Below are 23,327 nucleotides of genomic sequence, written 5' to 3' on the forward strand. Positions count from 1 at the left end.
TTTCCCTCCCTCAAAATATCACTATTGTGTCATAGGGAAGTCATGATGTGAAGTAAAATACAGTGATTGTTTAGCCTTTAGGGCAAAGAAAGAAAGAAAATCTGCCACGGCATTGTAGATATTTGCTTGCAACAGACTTGAAGCATGCAGAAGCAGTGCCATTCTCTACCTGACTGTTGGCACTCACTCTGTCTGGGCATTACATAAAAAATGGGGGGATTCATGGTCATTGCTGATACAGCACAGCAACTGTACTAGGTGATTTCACCCCAATTCTAAATATCTATTTCTAAGCCAGGATAATAGCTTGATTATGTAATGAGGTAAAACAATATTAAGACTTTGACAGAGCTTACACTATAGTCCATTTATATAAGATTATCTCTGGGATTCAGATAGCTGCAAGCCTGGTTTTCAATTTACATTGCAAAGGATGAATCCTCACTACACTGCACAGCGGGGCGGAGGGCAGGGGATCGGAGGAGATTTTCTCTTCTTTTTTTTTTTTTTTTTTCTCCTGTTTTTGAAGAGTAATGTGTGTGAATGTGTCTGACATCAAACACCTTGATTTCCTGCGGGAACAAGGAGAATAGAACTGGAATTAGTTTATGTTTGTGTGAAATGACAACCCCAGCTGATGAAAATCCTCCAAAATGAGATGAATCATTACAGCCATCCAAGCAAATGAAATTTCTTTATGTATGATGTGACTTTCTGCCCAATGATTCTGGATTTTGTTTGGTCCTTGGCCACTCATTCCACTTGAAGTGCTGTATTCTCAGTTCATTTGACATAACATGTTCCACTTCTCATTAGTTTCTAATTATAGGAGGAAAGAATGTAATGACACTAGACAGTAATTAAAATCCATTACTGTTGTTCCCACCTTCTCTTTGAATTCACTGAGAGAAAACTCACCCTAAGAATTTTTTGTTGCTGAAAAATAGTATGTGGAAATGTAATGAGGGATTGAAGATAAGCTTAGGTGTGTTTGTTTCTAAGGTTCTGTCTGTGAATACTATAAGTTCAAAGGGAAAATGAACATTACTGACCCTATATATTTACATATGATTTTTTCCTAGTTTGGGACATAATTACAAACAACTGATCTTTTTTTGTTTGTTTTTGAAGACAGCTAAGCTACTACACCGGCATTAGCAACCACAGGAGGATTTCTAGTGAGCAGGATTAGTGTTCAGACGTGGCAGTAGCACGATGTAATAGGTTGCAACTGCTGTGAGTGAACCATTATGCTCCACTGTGTAAATAATCTGCAAATTATAGAACCTTCTGCTACCTTTCCCATTCCCCTCCCACCTAGAAAGCATCAACCCAGGATGAAAGCTCACCATCTCATCTCTGAATGGTTAGGAGTGGTTAGGTTTCTAAATAACCTGTTTGACTTACTGTGATAGAAAATTAGAACAAAAAGATGAGAAACTATGAGGATGACAGAAATCTCAAGTAATATGAGAAAATAGAGAGCCACAATTTCCAGGCAACACAACCAGTTGGGGTGCTGTTCTGTTAGAAATCTTGCTGTGCCTGACGCAGTCAGGTATCCTGTGTACTTGGCTCTTTTGGATGTCTGGTTGTTATCTGAATACCTAAGGAAAAGCTGTCTGCTTCAAAAAAATTATGCATCTATAGCTAGTGTCTCCGTGCATGTTTAAAACTATGACTTGATTAATTTTGAATATTTGGCCTATTATCATTATAATAATAAAGGTTTTGAAATATGGTGAAACCACCAATGTGAGCAAATAAGAAATAGATTTTATTACATTTCATTCATTTCAAGGTATCCAGATGGTATACCCACTTCCTGGCAACATCCAACCCTGCCTGCTCTTACAGAGAGAACTGGAAATAACTGGTTTGTTCCCATACTTCAGAGCATGAAGTACACCACATCCCTGGTGCTTTAGATCAAACACACTATCAGGATTATGAAACAACATGAAATAGGAACTGTCAAAGCTATGTACATTTTATCATGCTAAAATTTTCAGCATTTTTCATCAAGGAAAAAAGCACAAAATGACTGGTTTTGTTTTACAAGGGTAGTAAAGAACAATGTTTATACTGTGTTGTGGGTCTATCTATTTGGACTTCCTAGACAACTGTGCAAAGTGTTTGTGTGAAAAGGGAGCGTGGGCAACTCCAGGGGTAATGAGATAAATGTAAGATGTAAAAATAGGAATGAAGTTAAAGGTGGCACTATGAAGGTCTAGCATTAAGTACCTGAAATAACAAAGTTAAAAGCAAATGGTCAATGAAAAGGGACAGACAGCTCCCAAAGGGACCAATTCCCTTTGTGATGTCATCTCAGTTAATCTGACATTAGACATTAGGGGTCTGTTTGTAGTCAATGGATGGGCCTGTGGACAGAACTCCTCCCATACTGGCTGAACAAGAGACCCACGTGCCATCTATGTACTCTACTGTAGGCTTCCTAAAATTTCAGGAGTCAATGAAAATTAGGTACAGGCCTACATGGTGAATGCCACAATAGAAGAAAAGAAAACATTTAATATTTTTGGTCTAACTAACAACAGATTTACAGACATGTTAGAAGGCTTCCTTGAAATTAGTACTGTTTAATGAGCTTTGTGCATGTCCTTGTTGCTGAAAGGACTAATGCAGGTCATAAAACACATCTTCTCAGATTTGCTTTTACATCTTTATAAATTGTCTTGCATGGCAAAGGTCATTCTGGAATTCCTCTGAAAGCCTTTCATTCTGAGAGAAGAGGAATTTGAGGATGCAGTACATTTAATCTTTGATCTTGATGTTTGCAGTTATTTTCAGAGCTAGGAGACAGTATTATATAACCTGAGGCTACAATAAAATTTGATGTTTTCTTCTACTTCCTCTCCAGAGGAGAGAAGGCATGACTGCACAGAGGCAACGTTCTGCAGGGGAGCTACAGATTGCACAGATTCATTCTGTCTGAATCCCCCAGCAGAAGAAATATTTATACAAGAAAGTACCACTTGAACACCAGCATCTCACTTCCACTGAATGCACAGGGAGCTTACTGGAAAGACAGTACCATGAACAAAGAGCCAGAGGGATGCTGGGAGGAATGCAACATGCTTTATTGCTTGACTTCCAGCACTATTTTCTTTTGGGGGGTGTGTGTGTGTCTTCAATTACATTTATTTTTGGCTTCCTTTAAATATTTTAGAAGGTTTCATCTGTAAATATTTAGTGTTAAAACCTCAAGAAACCAATCTAAGTAACCAAGAAAAGACTAAAACTCACCCGGGTATGAGATCCTGGGAGGAAAAACATCAAGGAGCAAAAGCAGTACAGATCAACCCCAAATTTCTTTGGAGCTCCATGTGATCAGCTACCCAATGTCATGGGCTTCAGAGAGCTAGAACAGCTCAGTAATACAAGGAGATGACTTTGAGCACAAGAACTCAACAAAGATACACTCTAAAAAGTCAATTGGCTTGTTGGAAAAAAATATAGCCTCAAAATACCTCAAAGAAGCAGTGTGGATTATAGATTAGGACACTGATCAGCAGGCAAGTTATGTCAGGTCTACTCCCAGCTCTTTCACTGAACTGCTGTAGAGCTGTAGGACAACTGTTTCTCTTCTCTCAACCCATCTTTCCTCCCATGGAGGTTCTTTGGAACATGTGCACACTGTGCTTCAACAACATCTGGCAGATTCTACTCTAAACTTACATGGAAATATTTAATGGAAGTGGTTGAAAAAGAAGAAATTATATTTGATGTAATTACATAATATTTATGATTTATATTTATACTTGTACACTATTTTTTCTCTGGCTTCTCACACAAAATAAAACTCAAAAATATTTGATTATTATTTTTCTGTTTCTGGTGATACTAAGAAGTACCCATGTAGGCTTGGTCATGCAAAGAAGCAAAATAAAATAAATTCACAAATATCCTATTTAAAATAGCCTGTAATCAGTGCTATAAGGATTGGTCTGAAACTTTCTGCATTTTTCCAAACATTTTCTTCTTAGAATACAAATAAAAAACCAAACTTCATTCAGTTTTGTCATGTTCACATCTTGTCTTGTTTCTGAGTTGCCAGTAAAAAGCAGGGTCTATGCTTTGAAAAAGTTTTTTGTAAAACATGGATACCAGGTGACACCTATACATGATAATAAAGTTCAGAAAATAGAATTTTGGGAAAGAATAAAAACCTTCATGCACTGGGGCTTACAAAAAAAAAAAAAGAATATTAAAGGTGATCATGCATGAGAGTTAGATTATTGTCATTTAGACTTGGATCCCTGCACCTTCCACTGAAAAACTTATCCATATTCAGAATCTGGCTAACCACTAAATTATATGGGTTCTTGAATGATTATGGTAATTCTGAAATTCCTGATTCTTACAGGATACCCCTGTGTAGTTGAAGGGTAACCAAATCATTCATTTAGTAGTTAATTAAAATGTAAGTAAGTGCATAAACCAGGAGTGATTATGCCATTGAGAGAGACAGTCCACGATTTTCTGTTTCTTTTATCAGACACACACAGCTGGCAGCAATACATAATTGCATTTTAAACTTCTGTTATTTGCCTCTGTTGAATATTGACATAAAATGAAATTACATAGCAAAAAATAATTCTGTTGCCTAAAAATTCATGGTTTTATCATAAAGTCTTTCAATGTTGAAAAGCTTGCAGAATTCTGCAGGGAATCCTCCCAATCAGCTTTCCACTTCTACTTGTTGACATGTTAAGTTCTTCAGAAACCTGTTGTTTACCCAGATAAACAGGTAGGAAGAGGGGTTGTTCACACACCTTGTTGAACTGAGTTCTAATGCTAAATTCTTGTTTAAGATTTGCTAGTACTTGTGTGGGAATTGAAGTGTGTATCTTAGTGTTCATCTGCTAATGCAGATGAACATGTAAATTGTTTAGACCAGGAGGAGTAGCTGTTTGAATAAGTCTGCATATCAACAAAAATGTATATGTTGGAATACATCTGTATATGAACAATATGCAGACTTTTTGTAACTATGTGAAGTTTTAGTATTCATTGATTTTTTTTTTTTTTAACTGTAATAGTGATTACCATGATAATGTCACTGTCTGTATGTAGCAACGTATGGTCTGTTTGTATATGAGGAGAGCAAGCCCTGTGCTCCTGCTAATGTTGTATGATGCCTTTCTAAACCTGTAGCCAAATGTAGCTGCTGTCAGGTTTCCCAACACCAGTACTGCTCAATTATGGGCTAGGTAATTTTTCTTTTCTACTTACATTTAATGCCATGTTACTGTTTATGGATGGAATTATTACTTTTTTGAGATGTGGACACTGCTCAAATGCGCCTTAGAAACAGTTTCCTGACAGAAGTACTGGTTTCTTAGACTATCAAGTACAAGGAAGCTTCCCACCTGTGCCTGTAACCTATAAAGCTACTTCAGTTTTGAGTCCCTCCCCCAGATGTTTTATGGTGACGATCGTGATAGGTCTGCTGTTTTCGTCTAATTGTTAATATGCGGCTGCCTAGAACTGAAGCTGAGATAGTTGCATTTAACTTATACAGAGGTCTACATTGCTCAAAAGAATAAAACATTTTTCATTATCTTGCATGGTCTATTCAAAGCATGGGAGGAATAACCTTCTCTGTCTCAGTGAATGTACGTCTGTTGCCTGCCTACCTACTTTCTGAGCAGTATGTACTGTCTCACAGATGTACATTCTCTCCCACATGAGCTGTACTCTTCTCCTGCTGTGCATGCAAATGGCTATATTTGAGCAGGTTACTCCTGTTAATGTACATGTTTCAGGAATGTATGCATCTGCCTCAAGATAGTTGGTGACTGCTAGGATTTAGAACTCTAGAATTACAGTTTACCATGAACTGACCTTAATAAATTATTACTTTATATAATATATAATGATGAAAAGGCATGTATATTAAATAATATATTACATACAGTCACACATACATGACTTTTAAAAATATTTTATAAAATCATAAATCCTACACACAGAAGCTTAGAATTATTTTCATGAGAAGAATCTGGATCTGTATTCAGGTTCACTTGCTTGAGAGTAACTTTTTTATTGTAAACATCTAAAATATATTAGAAGCATACTTTAAAACTATAACATCAAGGCAAGTCATTTACCTCTAAAACCTGTATTTTTCCAATGAGAAATGTGGAAGAATTTCAGATACTTTTTTTTCCATATTCTTAAGTGGATAAATCCATTATACTGCTGTAAGAGATTGCTAGATTACCTGGAAAAGAGTGCTGCAGAATTCACTTCTATGACTATTAAAAATAAGATATTCTGAATCATACTTGTGAGTTTTTATAACTACTTAGAACAATTTTAAATCAAACTATCACAAATGTATTTGTTTTTCAATTTGAGGCATTGCTCTAGAAAAGGCTACTCTGGACTAATGTTTGACAGGTAAACAGTATCCTCATTCTCCTGCTATCAGTTTGCCTGAGGACAACGCCTGCTCTGTGTGCAGTTTCCAAATTGTTTCTGGTTTCTTAAGCATTTTGTCTTGCAGAAACCAGGTGCAAACCTTCAACAATGTGCAAATTAATCTTGTTCACAATCTCAGCTAACATGTAACTGCAGAAACATCCGCTGGCAAAAGTAGGTGTTGGAAAACAGTCTAAGGTGTGATTGGTGAGGAAATGAAATGGAAAAAAACTAGCTCTAATAGAACAGTTATTTATATGCTAAGAAAGAAGATGACAAATGTGTTTACATGTATTTTTAACCTCTTGAGCTTTCTAGGAGGATATTATTGACATCGGGTAGAAAGTAAAATCTTTGGAGGAAAGAAAAAGAAGCTGTCAAACACAGAATCCCTTTAGCTATTAGAAGGGGAATAAAATTATTTTTAAAATCAGAGAACAAGAAGAAATAAAGGCACTGAAGCAGAAGGAACTAGGTTAAGGTTAAAATAGTAAATAAATTTAGAGTTTAAAAAGTAAAAGATGTCAGAGACAGTGAGAGAGAGAAATTGAAAAATGGCAAACAATGAGATGATGTTCTAAAATTGTATTTAATAGCAAGAGTAAGACAGGCCATAGGCCTGCATGCAACAGGCCTGAAGCGAAGAACAGAGATGAAGAGTATGCTTAGTTTGAAGATCATGTCTCAGAAGAGACAGCTATGAATCATGAATAATTTATAACCAGTATTGCCATTTGAAGTCAAACAAATCAAGCTTAGGATGTGAAAAAATTCTTTAAAGGCTACAGATACCATCTTGAAGTTTCAGTTACCAGCTTCATGGGAAAAAAGGTAGAGCTTCTAGGTGTATGTAATCACCCTAGTCCAAATCCTACAAGGGCTTGCCCTTTTCAAGAAGAGACCTTTGAAGAACAATTTATTTCTCAAATAGACATATTCAGGATAATGTTCACAGCTACTACAAAACAGGTTCCCCTGGGAGTCTCCATTCCACGTCGCGGTGTGAATACTATCACATTGTATGTTTTCAAACCAGGAAGTGCAACCTCTTAATCTTTTCTTAAAAGTGAGGTTATAACACTGTGAATCTCATGGGTTATGTCTTTTTAAGACTTTCTTCTTTTAACATTTGAAAGTGTTATGTCCTGGAAAGCTTTTAAAAATGAACTGGCGATTCTGGGTCTGAAACACTGTGTGATATACAAAGAAGGATGCATTTGGAGTCCCACAGGACTGTGGTGAGGGAACTGGGGATTGAGCTTTACCACATAAGCTGGAGAGTACCCTACATATCAGTGATGTAATATGAAGTTGCTGGAAACTAGGTCTCTGTAAGGTCTCCTGCATTGTTTTGTAGTTCAGCTGCTGTGTTTAAAACTCTACAGAGAGATAAGGCCACAACTGGTGCTAGGCACCAGAAAAGGTTAATATGCTCAAAAGAGTCATCCAACACTTTTAAGGGTTGAGATGGTAGGTTGGATGCAGAAAAGATGCTATGGTCATTCATACCTTTGCAGGTGTAGCTTGTTGCAGAGATTCTCTATGAGACAAAGTCAGTCATGATGATATCTCAGATGCCATAAGAGAGAAGGATACTCAAAACCCAAGAGGCAAAGCAATAAAATTGCAAGTAACTTCTTACACCCAACAAACAAATATTTGGTTTGAAGGTGTTCATGAGTTTCCTGGAAGGGATGTGGTTGTGAAAATGCCATCCAGTTTCCTTCAAAAAACCAACATTCCCACCAGGTTAATGGAGCACTACTCCTCCACATGCTGTGACCAGCAGTAGGCCTCCCTTCTGGTTCAGCTCTGCTGGCCTCATTCTCTAGCAAGCCCTTTGCCATTCATGTGTGCACGTGGCAGGTGGGAGAGGAAGAGTAGCCAGAGTCTAAAGAGCATTTAAAATACTCAGTAGAGTGAAGAAGAGGAGCCAGAGGTTTGGTTTTTTGTCATGACTTTCAGTTTTTATCACGGAAATGAGAGCAATGTTCTCAAATTGCATCCCAGCCAGATGAATTTTAAACATTTTATTATTACTAGTAGTAGAGTAAGTTCAGAAGAAGATGACTGATGGTAGTTTTTGAAAAATACATGTTTTGCTGATGTAGTTTCCTCCCTGTTTCTTGATCCTAACAACTCTATACGAACACTTTTTTAAGCAAAGTGAATGTTTGAAAATATGAACATGGGTGTAAACAAAGTTCTCCAAGCAGCTCTCAAAATGAAAAAATCAATGTATTGTTTAGTTGTATTACCGTGAGCTAGCAGCCCTGATCTTCAATTAAAATTCCACTATCATATAAATTATATCTAGAAGAAAAAAGAATTTGTATCCCCCGAGTTTGCAATCCCCAAGTAAGTGAATTATAGTATTACAGCTTTGTCATATCAAAAGTATTCCTCATTGCCCTTCTCTGAAAGGCTACTTTTTCCCTTAAATATTTTTATATTGTATTTTAACTTTTGTGCATAGGTAGTACCTGTGGCACTGCATTCAGATAGGAATATTAACAATTATACTTTTATCTTTGATTTTAGCTAATAAAGGTGGAATAAAGTTCCCTCATTTAATGAACCTAATCTGAAGTGTAGGCTTTCTATATGAAGAACTTTAGCTTGGGCTGAATTTTCTCGTTTTTGGAGGTGCTATTGTCATTATTACTTTAAGAATATTTCTATGTAAAATTTTTGTTCTAAAGTCTGCTAGAGAATCTTCGTACAAAAGTTCAGTATATACTAGAAAATTGCTCTCTCTTCAATTCCACACACCAAATCCAAACTGTTTATCTGAATTGTGCAGAAAATAAATGCCATTCTTCAACCTACAAAGATAAGGCTGAACATTTCACAGATTATTTCTGTTGTTTCCCGATTTCAGGTTAATTCCCAATTTTCTTACTGGGATATTTTGGCTCGTAGAACTTGAGTCCCACCTAGAGATTGGAATTACAATGGCTTGTGAAATGTAATTAGAAATGAAACAAATAATGAATAGCCCTTTTTCATAAGCCTAAAACCTGTTACTGTTTAAGCTTTTGTTAAAACTTAAAGTGGTGTGTTGCTTTTTATCATGTTCCTCTAATAGAAATCAAGGTTATATTATCTAGGGCCCTCCTTGTTTATAAATCTAAAAATATTGATCAATTATAAGTATTAAGACAGAAGTTGCAAAGTGTCAAAAAGACAGGTAGAGGGATTTGAGGCATTGTCATATAGTGCTGCGCTACTGCTTTCCACAACGTCAGCCACTCCAGACACTGTTCCTCCCAATAAAGGTTAAGGCATGAATTTGGTCCTTAGACTCCGGAGAAATGGCCTAGGGAACACCTGTGAGGAATGCTTCAGCTGCTGAAAAATCTTAAGCTGGCATTTATATATTCATCAGGCAGTAGGGAATTCTGCTATGAGATACGCATCTATAAGAAATCAGTCCTTCTGCTCAAAGAACTATTCATTTTTCTTATTTAATTCTCCCTAGAGAAAATCTCTTATCACACCAGGAAACAAATATCCATTTCAAACTTTTAAGGATGTCACACTAGGAATGATGTGGGCCAGAGAGAAAGAGATAAGAGGTAGAGATTTTTTCTTCCCAACTCATCAGCCTCATCAGCACAGCATTATGTTTAGGGGATATGGTTAATTGTAAAGCTACCTAATGAAGAAAGAGGTGGGCACAGAGACTGGCAAACTCAGCAGGGGAATGTCTGCTTGTGATTGCTTTTATATTGACTTGTTTCAGCATGTAACCTGGGCTGTAGTAACTATTTCAAGTATAAAATGATTCATCCTCCTGCACAGAATAGGCACTACCACATCTAATGGCATGCCAGCTGGGTTATCCTAGATCAGCTGGCCCATAGGAAGATCAGCATCAACAGTTTTAGTCATTACAAAGCCCTGAAATAATGCTACCATGACCAATGGGACTGTGTTCTAACACAAATTGTTCCCACACCGTCTGTGGGAAGATATGGTGGTACCTTTTCTCTCCGGGGCCCTGGTGGGATTTGCCCTTGGAACATAAAATGAACCAGTTCATGAGTTCAGAGAAATGTCATGATTCCATATTCCGTTATTCAGAGGGTTGATCTTTTCCTCTTTCACTTTTTTTTCCTGACTTATAGACCTATAGTGGGTTTTTAATATCTGCCCTCTTTGCCAGTAATAAATTCTCCTGGAGAAATTCTTTGCTTTTCTTGGCAACAGGGGTGCAGTGTCTGTCTTAGAACTGAAGGGTATCACAGATTTCCTATACCTACGCTTGAAAGTCTACTCCTTTTTTTCTGCAGGATTGCTAAATCTAGTCATACAGTTTTTGACAATTATTATTTAAAAAAATAATAATAGGAAAAAGAAAGGTAAATTCTTTTCTTCATATTCGATAATATTCTTGCTTTTCCCAGGATGACAAGAAAAGGTAAGAGTTATTCAAGAACTCTTATTTCATAACTCAAATCCTTAACACTAGTGCAAAGCCAGAGTGGCAGTATCCTGTCATGAATTGCCTCGGTTATTGCTATTGCACTTGTACAACCAAAGTTAAGATATGCAGTTCCAAGACATTGCTGTCTAATAGCTGCAGTGATATAAGACAGGAAATTCTGGTGAACTACAAGGGTAGTTGGAAGTATTCAAACTCATTTTATTTTGTTTTTAAATAAATGTTACTGGATAACAGCAGAAAATAACCTAAGAAAACACTACTAGTTCTTTATTGAGTGTATATTTTTGTATTTTTCATAACTAGAGAAGGGATATTAAGGTCAAATAGTTACTGGTATCTGTGAATGGATAGGGTGTGAACTCATTTTAGGGTTTTTGGAAGGGAGCAAGGGAAGAGAGTTGTTTGGGGTTTTTTTAGTGAGTGTATAGTACACTCACAGAACAGAAGCAACCTTGTATTGACTGATTGTTACCTACACAGTATGACTCTACTTCCTCTTCAAACTCATATTCTCAAGATTAAAAGAAAAGAAATTGAGCTACAATCAGCAAGAGCTCATTATTAGTGGTAGTCAATTTTTTGGATCATTTTCTCAATTCTTAGAACTATATACAAGAAGTCGGCAAATTGCTATTTGTTCCCAGTTTCTTGATTGTTCCTAGTTACTAGCAAAAAGATACACAAAGGGTGTTGGGGTACTTTATACATTAAATCTTGAAAACTATTTTAAAATTCTCTTATGTAGGGCATGACACAAGAAAGTATTATTACATAAATTTTATCCTGCTGCTTTTTAGCCTTAATTATGCAGTCTTCTTGAGAGTAGCAAAGAACTCACTTAATAGACTGTATCGCTTTTTGAGATAAGTGGCATATTTATAGCTTCTATAATGTACATCACAATGAGAATGATTATGCTGTGTTAAAAAGACGATGTTAAAAACCACACAATTTGCAATTAAGAATTTGTTTTAACAATAAAAATGAGGGAATGAATGTTTGTGAAACATAAACTTATAATGACAAATATTTGAACATTACTACCATGCTTAACATTATGGTACTATAGTCCTCTGTGAGAATGTGTTGTCAACATTATGGGATGGTTTTATGGAATTGTAGATAAAACATATCTAAAAATGTAAGCAGGACATTTTATAGTCACATGGTACTGCAGAGAGTTTTGGAAGTTTGTACATACTATATGCCTTTTCATGTAACACCCTAGTCTATTTTCTTTTTCTTTCTCCTGCTTTATTTTATACAAAATATTAAAAATCTCAGCTCTCTGGGAAGGTCTCTTTAAACTTAGTAGTGTTAAATTACTTTCATTTTCTTTCTACATGAGATATTTGGCTGGATTTGAGTATTATTAGCTTCCATCAATGCCGCCCGACTCGGATACTCTTTTTATGCAGACTTGTATGTCTTGCTTCCATACTGCCTTTCAATTATATCTATTCAAATACAGTGGCAACCTCCCCCAACAAACCAGCATCTTTGATAAGTAGGTTACTAAAAATGCTATGTAATGACACAAGATTGAGAAGCTAGAAATCGCCCTTGCAAACTGAAGGGATTTAACTGTGTAAGAACAGCCTTAGAGGCATGTGTTTATTATTTAGGACATATATGTGCCACAGGCAAATGCAAACTTATGTCAAATGAACTATTCCTATGCTATATAAATCATGAATATTAAGCTGTCATCACCTTCAAACATCCCTAACGAATTCGTTTTTCTCCACTGAAAGAGCAGGAAGATGATGCGTAAGGTAAGACCATTTTTCACAAAAAAATGTGAAAGAGATTATTTTAAAATTATGTACTGCAAACATATTTTTTGACCACAAAAAGGGTCTAGAAATGAAACATCAGTGAGGAAATCGACCATCAGTGCTATGCTGAGCAATTTACACGTTACAGAGATTATCTTTTGACTCTACAGCTGCAACGCTGAAGTGCTCAGGAACCTCCCAGTTTATCACAGGATTGATTGAAGTTTAGTTATTTAAATAGTACAATAAAACATTTAGTTAAATCAATAATTTAAACATATTTATCCACTATGAAGAAAACTCTTCTAAAAATGCTTAATAATCAGAGTTAATTTAATGCTCAAATAACTGTGGGTATACATTGTTCTTTAACTACCAAACCATTGTGTCTAATCCTTTTGAACCAAAGATTTCTCACAACAATTCATTATAATTAGATCTAGCTCCAGTTGCAAAGAGTGGAATTACAGTGATTTCCTCTTGTGAAATTGCAACCATTTTTGTGAAAGTCAGTTAGTGGATGGGGTATGATAATTTCATTATTAAACAGGAATTAAAAAAAGGAGTTGGGATGTTAACATGCTTTGTGTCTCAAAGAGTCATCAGTACTTATGAAAATACATTCACAGGGGCATTAGAGGCATCGCAGAAAATTGTATGCTTAGTTATTTGCAGGAGAGCCTTTAAGACATAGAATCACTGTTAATTTGCTGATTTTATCATAAAATGAAAAACACTCAAAATTGTTTTTTCTTTAATTAATTTAAATTTCCTAAAAGATCTAATTATTTTCTTACTATTAAATGAACAAATATTATTTCTTAAAGCCACTGTTTTCTGTAATATCCACAAAACTATATTTGTTACAAAACCAGTCTTGCCTTTAACATCTGTGCTTTTGCAATTACCCCGCATTAGGTTCAGTGGAAATGCTTGTAAGATTCCACATTATCCCTTATTCTCTGGTTACTTGTATATTAATCCTTTTATCCTTACTTGACCTTTCTAAAGCTCAGTTTAAACTGTAGCAAGCCATTCTTTCAGATATGGCAAACCTTCAGAAAGACAAACTCAGAATAATAAACTTGACCCTCAAGGGTCTTTGTTCAATTGGGAAGTCATGCTGGAGTGGCTTGAAAAAGGTTTCAGGCCCCAACAACCCTTTTCTTCAGGGACAGTCATGGTTTCACTTTGCTGGGGTGACTCAGTTGACACCAAGTCTAGGAAAAACTGAGTAAAAAAGGGCTGCATTACTGTCACTGGAATTTTAAGAAAGCCTTTAACCCCTCTCAAAAGATCAAACATAATCATCGAAGAGCATTTCAACTCTTTATATGATTAGTTAGAAGCAGGTAAACTTGAATGCCTAAGCCTGAACAGAAAAGTCAGATTCTTTCAGCCTGTAAGAATTTCAAACATATTGATTCCACAGGAGCAGTGGAAGATCTAGCCTGTCACTGTGAAAAAGATAGCAAAGTTAAGGGTCTTTGTGCTCTGGATGCTTTTTTGCATTAACACCAAAGCGGTGATGGCCCTTCAATCCTCAGTTGCAGCTCTGTTGCTACTGTCGCAGCTTGGTGGTTCTCACTGTTCACCATGAAGCTCTTTCCAAGGAGTCTTACAGCAGCTAACAACATTATGGAGACATATTTCACTTGGGTGCAACTACACTTGCCACATAAACTGGAAAGATCCTTTTTATTGTGGTCATAACTGAGCATGCAGCAGAAAAACAGGCCAAAAGTAGCTATTAATTATATGTATTGCTTGGATCCACAGGGTTTCTTGTTGGATATGTAATTTGTGTTAAATTCCCTGCTCCTCAGTCTATACTGTTAAGGTGGCATGGATTTTTCTATTGCTCTGCTGTCACAGGAATGGGTCCATAGTGATTTCAAAAACAACTACAGACCAGATGATGAACAGAGAGGTGCTTGGATGAATAAAGAAAGTGGGAAGGCAACTGTGCAGATTTTCTCAGGTCTTTTGGGATGCTGCCAAGGGTTGAAGCAGCAAGTACAGAAGAGACCTGAACGCAGTTGACTCAAGTCCTTCCCAGCCATTCCAGGAGAGGTCTCTGTCCCTCTTGTCTGCAGCTTGTTGTCCAGTTTCTCAGGAAGGCTTCCACTTGTCCCTGTCCTTTTGTTGGCCTCACAGGGATTATAGAAGGATAAATAGTTCTAAGGTGTTCTGGCTTGGCAGTTCTGAAAAAGTGCATGTACATAGATCTTGGATGTCTGCATGACAGGGAGAAACTGAAAAGCCTGCTTACTGAAATAGTTAATTTATGCAATCATGTGAATTCATCTATAAATACTCATTTGCCACACAATTAACCAACTTGGATGAGAAAATGTGGAGTATATAGCAGGTATGGGAGGGAGGGAACTGTACTACATCTTTACTCTTCCAAGACATGATCCTGAAATGTAGACTAATTATTTTCAATGAACAAATTTTTAACAATTATAACTAGCAAACACTCATTGATTGCTATGGTTTGATGAATGACTAACCAGATGTGACTATCTGGATTATTTGAGTATTTTTTCTATTTATATTGGATAAATGTTTGTTATTCATTATTCTTCCAAAAGATATGCAGGAGTAGTTACCTTAGACTAGTTTTATTCCCTGACAGCTATATCAAACTGTTGTAAGCTACCACCATAACAAAAATCCTCCTCCAGCTCACAGAATTGTCTGTAACACTTCATAATAGTGGTATATGAAACTTAAATAACTCAAGTCCTCCTGTATTTGCTTTCAAATAATAATATGTTTGGTACAGTAATGTTAACAGTGGTTCATGTGAGTTAAAATAAGGGAGAGTTTAAACGGAAAAAAAAAAAACAATTAAGCAAAAATATTCCCTGGTACTTTCTTTCTGGACAGGGGACAAGAATATTTATATTAGGAGTAAAATATTAAGGTATAGCTATTAAGATATTTTAAGGTTACCTTAAGGATATTAACTTAGAGCTGAGGGTTTCCTTTGAAGCAGCAAACATAAAAATAGGCCTTTAAGTCCATCGTATCTGCCTGCTACTTAAATGTTTCACTCTCCTTACAAAAGCAGTATTCTTTCAGCAAGTATGTTTAAGGTAGTAATTTAATATAGCTTTCCAAAAAATGAAGGACATTGGGAGAAATACCCTCCTAAACCATAAAGAGAACAATAAAGATACACAGAACAATTTAATAGTAGGCTGGGATTTCTGACTTGAAGCTTATGTCATCATTTGCTCCTCTGTAAAGTGGATACAAACTAAGTTTAAGTTCTGCCAAAAGCAAAATGCAGGTACTAGTATCTTGCATCTATTCACTAGATCAAAACCTTCAGACAGGAAATGTTTTCAGTTCTCAGAGGGATCTCCCTGACAGTGCCATATGCTATAATCAACCCATACTAGAACCTGGAGCTGTGGATGGCGCTGTCAGGGATTTTTAGGCACAGTGGCAACCCACCTATGGCCATTTTTTAATGTCAGACCTGTTTCCCAACACAGATCTTCAAATATGATATGCACCTGTCACATCATATTTTGACTTCATACAGAAGCTTAGGGAGAAGACTCCTGGGTTTTTTGGGCATTATGAAACCTCTGGGGACTGCATGCCTTCCAACAGTGCAATTCATTATGATACAGCATTAAAATAAAGTAGAAAAATCTGCAAATACATCCTCTTCCACAAAATAATAGCCTTGACCACATTTTCCTGATACAACAGAAACTAGACCTAGATCTATTTATGTGGCTTAATAGATGCATGGGGAGATAAATATTTAATTACCAATTTGATACTGTTTATCAATTATGAGCAATACACTATGTCTACTGCACAGCTCTGATTAGCTTTGTAAAACACAGAACAGGAAGAAAATAAAAAGGAATTTACAGACATTGGCTCACCAGTCTCATGGAACCTGTGCAGCTTGTTGAATTGTTATTTATTGATTAGTCTTATAATGCCTTTGTATCTAATTAAAAATTCAGCATGGGCTCTGTGAATAAGCAATAGACAATGTCTGGTCTAAAAAAGGAACTACCCAGTCACAGAAATGAACTGGGAATACCAGAAGCTCCATCTGTCCTGAATAATTACATGTTCACAAACTGTTTTGCATAGTACTGTATTTTGTATGTTCAAAACCACTGGAATAGTGAGTAGAAATGGAGTTTGTCTAGTAATTTTATGAAATTCATAGAAATCTATTGATAGAAAGAATTTCAAGATATATGCTAGTCCTCTCCTCCTGGTCTGAGGTATAATTTCATAAACCCACTGATTTTAAGGTTTCTACAGTCTCCCTAAATTTTATGTGCCAGTGCTGATTATTGTTATGGTTTAAAAACAGTACGTTTGTTTTACTCCTTTGAACACCATTTATATTTTCTTCCAGACTAGTTCCATACTTCCAAATATTTCCATAGGTCAAGTTTTCTAAACCATTTACTCATTATACTCTCCTGCACTCCCCTGTCTTTCTTAAAATGTTGCACTTAAAAGTGAACTTTTTTTTAATCCAGCAGAATGCAGCAACCATTTAACATCAGTTTTTCACAGAGAAGAACAGTGAATATTTCTCCCAAGTTCACACACAACACTCTGAGTAATGCCTCCTAGAAAAGGTGTTTTTTTGCAACAGTATCACATTCTCTATCCTTGTGTTGTTGTGGACTGCTACAGCCCCCAGAATTTTTTTATACAACTGCTGATCTTTTTATATTTGCGCATTTGATTTTTTCCTTCCTACAATCTTTCACTCTTTATTTAAAGTAACTATTTACACATTTTTGAATTTTCCTATTTTCCTGTTCCCAACACATTCCTGATTGGTGTCACCCACTTGTGCATTATACTTTTCAAATCTTATACTCCTGTATCACTTGTTGCATTGCAGTAACAATCAGAAAAAATGAAGGTTATCTTTCTCACTAGTCAAATCTGAGTTGAGAGTCCTCTAGAAAAACTTCCTTGAAGTCCCTCCTAAGCAGTAAACATCTTTTGTTCTATAATGTGATTCTAGCTAAGCTTTATAGTATTTTCATTTTGACATCCAAAAAGTGAAAAACAGCAGCATTTGCTGATATGCACAAGTGATGGACTTGCTGGACTATTTTCTTACCTAATTTGTTTATTATTTTCAATCCACAGTGAACATAAAGGGTCAGAAACTAGATATAGAATAGTTTTTAAAGCAAAAAAGAGCTGACAGTCCTTTGAATTAATTGTATTGTGCAATACTAATTGAGAATATGGAGGACGGAAAAGTACATCCTGTGATAGAGCAGACATTTTTGGTTTTCTTCTCTTTATTATTGCTGCCTTTTTTACGATACAAGTCTCTTCTGCTGTGTCCACTTTCTGCCACAGTTGCCAGCTAGCTTTACATTTGCCCCATGTATAGACCATACGTCTAATAAATCACACACACTTAAATAACTAAAGACATTGTAAGTATAACATGAACTCTGAACATGTCAGTAAACAACTGGCTTTACTATGTAACCTCAGTGTTAGCTTTGAAGTAGGATTGTGTAAATCTGATGCTACAGGTAATATATTATTAAATGTACAGACTATTTAGTCATTTTAATGAAATGTTCATAGGGTAGAAGGTTGAGAGTTAACTTTTTTTAACAGTCCCTGCTATTAATGGACAGTGGATTCCATTAGCTAAGTAATTTCTTTTTGCTTGGTCTGTGACTTTCAAAGAAAAAGAGAGTCATATATGAATGTTCAATTTGGAGAGAAGCAAGATGACAATTCAGGATGACTCACTTCAACTAAAAGATACAGACAGGATGGTTTGTAATATTCCAGTTGGGGTTTTTTGCTGTTATCAGGATTTGCTAACTGATCAGGGACAGAATTCCAACATCTGGCCCTTTTAGTTAATTTTACATTTCTGCAGCACATGCAAAGGAAGAGCAGCAGATAAATGTAGTCACTTCAGCAAGTCTATCAGATCTTATGAAGCTTACACCCAAACAATCCTTGCCTTCTCTGCCCATAACTCAGCCCAGATCTCAAATGTTCAGCTATGCTATGTCAGAAAGAGAGGTAACAGAGTTTGTAATGACCAAATCTCAGCCATCCTTTCTGATTCTCTTCTCTGCTCCACTCACCAACCAAGCATAGCTCTCAAGGACTAGAATGCGTTAGTCACTGTGAGGCATGAAGCTGGAAACAAGATTTTTTTTTTTTTTTTTGAAATGTAGTAAATGAAGATATGGAAAGTTTACTCCAGTTTCAAATGCCTTAACGCTACTCCCAGGCTCTTTCTGATCTATAACTGTTCAATCTCATATTCTCTAACTCCCCCTTCTTGTGCTGAGGTTTCTCTGGCTTCTGTTGTCATCTAAATTTAGTTTTGGGGAAGAGCTCTTGGAAGTATAGAATAGTCCTCTTTCCAGCATCTCATTAATCTTTCCATTGTACCTTAGCTCATATCCTCACTGAAGCATTGGCAGTGGTACTGTCATTAATTTGTACCTAAATTCTATTATACGCAGCACTGCAATTAGTTGCATAAAGACTCAAGACTTATTTTGGCTATATGGGCATTCAAACATTTAACTTGTGTGCTCAGGCTTCAAGCTTGGAATATTTTTTTTGTCTTTTCTTTTGGGGAAACTGTTGAAAATGTGTGCATGTAAGAGAGTAAATATAGGTAGATTATGGTCTGGCTGAGGAATATTGGAGTTAATGTAGTTCCCAGCATGCTTATAAGGCACTTAGGTAAGCAATGAACACTCCCGGCTTTCGCAAAATATTTGTAGGAGGCAGACCAGAATCATGACAATCCCTATTTTGTTGGGGGGTAGTGTTGAGGTGTGTTCCACATTCTAATTATTTTGATACCACACCTAGATCAAAATCAAATCTAATTTTGTTGCATATCTGTAGTCATAAAAACAAGAGGAGCAAGGAAAATCAAACATAAGATAATTGCAGCAGAAGAAATATACACACAGGACATTTTTCCAAGTTTTTATACCCAGCAGGTCCTTGAAAGCAGCTCAGCAGGCTGAGTAGCTTTCATGAGTATTTCTCTTTAGGAATTGGATGACTAGAGTGACTCTTTGTTGCTTTAAAGTTCATGCTAGCTGCTAATTACTTCTTTTTAAGGCAAATTAAAAGGGCTAGTATATGTCAACATATTAAAAACTACTGATGCAACATTATGGTAGTACTCCAGGTGAGTACTACAAGCTTGATTGTCTATCCCCTGAAAAAAAGAATAGGTTTTCTTCACATGGGAAAGTATCTTTTCTCTTTCTGTGTTTTACTATTTGTTTCCCAGTACGCACTTTCTTCACATTTGCAGAACATTAGAGAGTGCTTTTGATTCACCAGTGCAAGATGCACTGAATCGGTGGATCTGAAGCTTGTAGCACATTAAGATTTCATTACTTTCTATCTCTGGCCAAAAGAAAACTTTATTAGAGGATGGCTCAAGCAGAAAAGGAAAGAAAAGGAGCAAATAAAAAAAAAATAATTAAGGCTGAAATAGAGTTAGTTTTCAACCTGGGCAGGATGGGACCTTAGACCCTACTTGAGTACACCGCTGCTTTTTGTGCTTTGCCTGTTGCAGGGGGAGTCTGAGGGGAGATGTATTGCTGTTTATATTCTTGCTTTGAGAGTAATTCCACCATGTTATGTGTAATGGTGGTTATTAGCAGCTATGGCTTGCACACACACTGCTCTCTTGTCCTCTTTTGCACCTTTATTTTTATTTTCCTGGGAAAATGAGAAAGGTCAAATGCTCTCTTGAATAGCTGGCTAAATATCTTCCTCAGCTAAAATGGCAGAAGATGCCATAAGGCAAATGTGGCTACAGCTGAGAGACTTCATTCCATTTTTGCCCTGCTCATAAGACTAAACATGTCATTGGTGCTTAATGTTCAGTTATTCAGGAGTTGGAACTTGAATTAATTCTCAACCTTTTTGTTTGCACTCCAGAGTAATGTACAGCAGGCTCCTCTCAACTCTAGCATATCTCAGTCTCCTTTTGAATATAACAGCAATGCTGACCTTTTAGAAATAAAATGGATGGGGATATTTCTGAAGTCAGAATTAACACAGGTGTCTGAATTTAAATCAATATATTTGCCAGAATAATAAAAACAAGTATAAATCAAAAGCAACCTGAAAAGAAAAAATGCTTTTGTTTCACTGTTTTTTTTGAAAGTCAGAAATCAAAGACAAGGGATACCATGCACATACAAGAATATTAATATGTAATTCCTCTTTACATCTTTTCTTGTATTCACTGATTTTTCTTTCCACTGAGAAATAAAGTAGCATATATATCTAGAAGAATGCATTTTCCAGCTAGTTAATAGGGTTAATATTGCTATTTTTATTAAGTGCTGAGTACTTCCTCATTTATCATTTTAAATTCCATTACTTGTTTCCAAGGAGATGGAAAGATGCAGGATAATCATCTGAGAATCTGATCTGTAAGGCTGTTTTCTTTAATGAGAGTTGAATGTGCCCTGTTTTAAGGAACAAAATAAACTTGGAGCTGCTGTAGTAAAGAGTTTGGGACTTCAAGTTTTATTTCTGTGCAGGCCCACTTTCTGCTTCTGGAAGTTGGAAGGGGATTGTAGAATATTCAAATCAGTATCAGATTGTCATTTAGTGGCTCAGCTGTGCTATTTTCTACACTGAAGCAGGATAGGAAGTTCCCTTGCCCACCCACCCCTTGCAGTAGTGGCTTTCTCCTAACAGTTCTAGGTTTTCTTGGAGGACTAGAATGGACAATAGACAACTTATTTTTCTTTCTGTGAGTTGTTCTCCAGCAATACTAAAGCCTGGATGGTTCCATAGGTATTTAAAAGCCAGTACTTGCTCAGTGAAGTGATAATGCTAAGTTCTAAACAGAGATATCTGTCTTTTTCTCCTGTTAATAAAATCCTAAATGAATCTGAAGGTAACCAGAACAGTTGCCTTACCTGAAGTAGTCTTCACCACCTCAGTTGTATTTCTTAATCCTGTAAAGGAGAACTGGTAAAGCCTCCAGGACCTGGTGTCTCCCACCTCCACTGAGCTGCGCTTCCATTGGTAAATGATCTCTTCTCTTGGGTAGCCATCTTAGTGCAATGGAAAATACAGAATTCTTTGTTTCATAGTCATTGCTAGGATTTTAGTGCACTTTAGGGAGTAAAAATACTATTTTCTATTTCTGGAAAAAACTGGAGCAGCATTATTGCAAGTAAATTATAGATATGTTTTTCTGAAGTTACTTAGTGCCTTTTCTTTAACATCACATTTTATTTTACTTATGATAAATTAAAATAGCACTTGAGATAAATTTTTCAAAAATTAGTTTTCCACTTTTGTGGACTCAATAGGATGCAATTTTGCCCATCATTCAATTATGGCCAAAAAGTCTGCAGCTGGACCAGGACTGCAAAATGTCAAACTCTTGACTCCAGCTATTGCAATAGTAAAACACGCATGCACAGAGAGAAAGTATCGGGACATGAGACTTTGATGCTGAAAGTAAAAATTTCTACTGTTATGCTAAGATATAAGCATAAAATAATCACACAGGTCCCAGAAAGGGTATAATTTTTTACATAGCTTTCCTCAATTATATTTGTGAACGTATATGAAAAGAAGGTCAAAATAAAACTGAAAAACATTGGACTATGTCTAGTTAAGAACATAACCCTCGCTGACTCTAAGTATGTAAATATAAATTTATAATAAGTGGTTCAATGTGGGTCAGAAAAGGGATATTTCTAAGCATGTTACTTACAGCTTGAAAATTCCAGGGGGCAGGAATGGGCATCCATTGGGAAGTTGTGTAGCTGTAGCTGACACTCAGCATCAATGGTCAGCCTGAGGAGAAAGAGGTTGGGATACACAGAATGCATTTCAGAAGTTTGTCCTGAAAACTACATCATGGAAAGCAAAACAACATACTTATTAATATGAAACCTGACTATGAAATATGCAAATATTTATATATATATATATAAAACAGCAAAAGTAAACTATTGATGTGTATGTATTAATTTGGATATTCCAATCATAGGAAGACATCATCATTACTGATAAAGTAGTGTTTCTTTTTTGGTTGCATAGCCCCTGATCATCTACTTTCTGGACTATGTAATAGAATAAGGTATTAAAGTTCTGTTCCTATGCATACAAAATGGCAGCATTACCCATGAGTAGCAAATCTAGAAGTAGATATACAGGTCATCTCATGAGCAGTGACAAATCTCCGTGTCACAACATGTCATAATGCACTAAGGAAATGTATTTTATATGACAAAACTTCTATTTCAGAAATGATGGATGGGAGTCCAAATTTAGCCATCTGCATCCAAGACAGCCATCTAGACTACCTTCATAGCTAGTGGAAAGGCACTCTGAGGATAAACTTAATTTAATTCCAAAATAAGACATTTAAATTAAATCTAGAAGAAGAATGCACCAAAAGGTGTTTCTCTCCACTGAATATCAGGAGAGTCTACATGATAACTCAGGTGGTGTAGGTGCTACAGATCAGGTAGAGACATGTACTTTTAGAAATCCAAAATTGGATGAGATGTACCCCCTGATCTGCCTGCTAAAAAATCTATCATTTTTTCATTCAGTCCCTTAATTGTTACTAGCCTATACATAGC

The 23,327-nt window shown here is 36.2% G+C and overlaps 1 protein-coding gene across 7 annotated transcripts in view; it reads right to left on the reverse strand.

Annotated features, from left to right (window-relative positions):
* The window catches only part of GABRG2 (gamma-aminobutyric acid type A receptor subunit gamma2), a 48,192-nt gene that overhangs the window by 15,277 nt on the left and 9,588 nt on the right, over window positions 1-23,327 (reverse strand). For 6 of the 7 annotated variants that reach the window (XM_035902463.1, XM_035902468.1, XM_035902465.1 and 3 more), the window contains 2 exons: window positions 22,451-22,533; window positions 21,642-21,779 (listed from right to left, as the gene is read on the reverse strand). In XM_035902463.1, the coding sequence (XP_035758356.1) occupies window positions 21,642-21,779; window positions 22,451-22,533 (221 nt within the window). Of the gene's footprint in view, window positions 1-8,050; window positions 8,085-16,357; window positions 16,363-21,641; window positions 21,780-22,450; window positions 22,534-23,327 lie in introns of all 7 variants that reach the window. The other variant, XM_035902462.1, reaches the window with a different exon arrangement.

Source organism: Egretta garzetta, unplaced genomic scaffold, assembly GCF_000687185.1.
Source record: "Egretta garzetta isolate BGI_Z169 unplaced genomic scaffold, ASM68718v1 scaffold209, whole genome shotgun sequence".
In the NCBI taxonomy this organism is placed as follows: domain Eukaryota; kingdom Metazoa; phylum Chordata; class Aves; order Pelecaniformes; family Ardeidae; genus Egretta; species Egretta garzetta.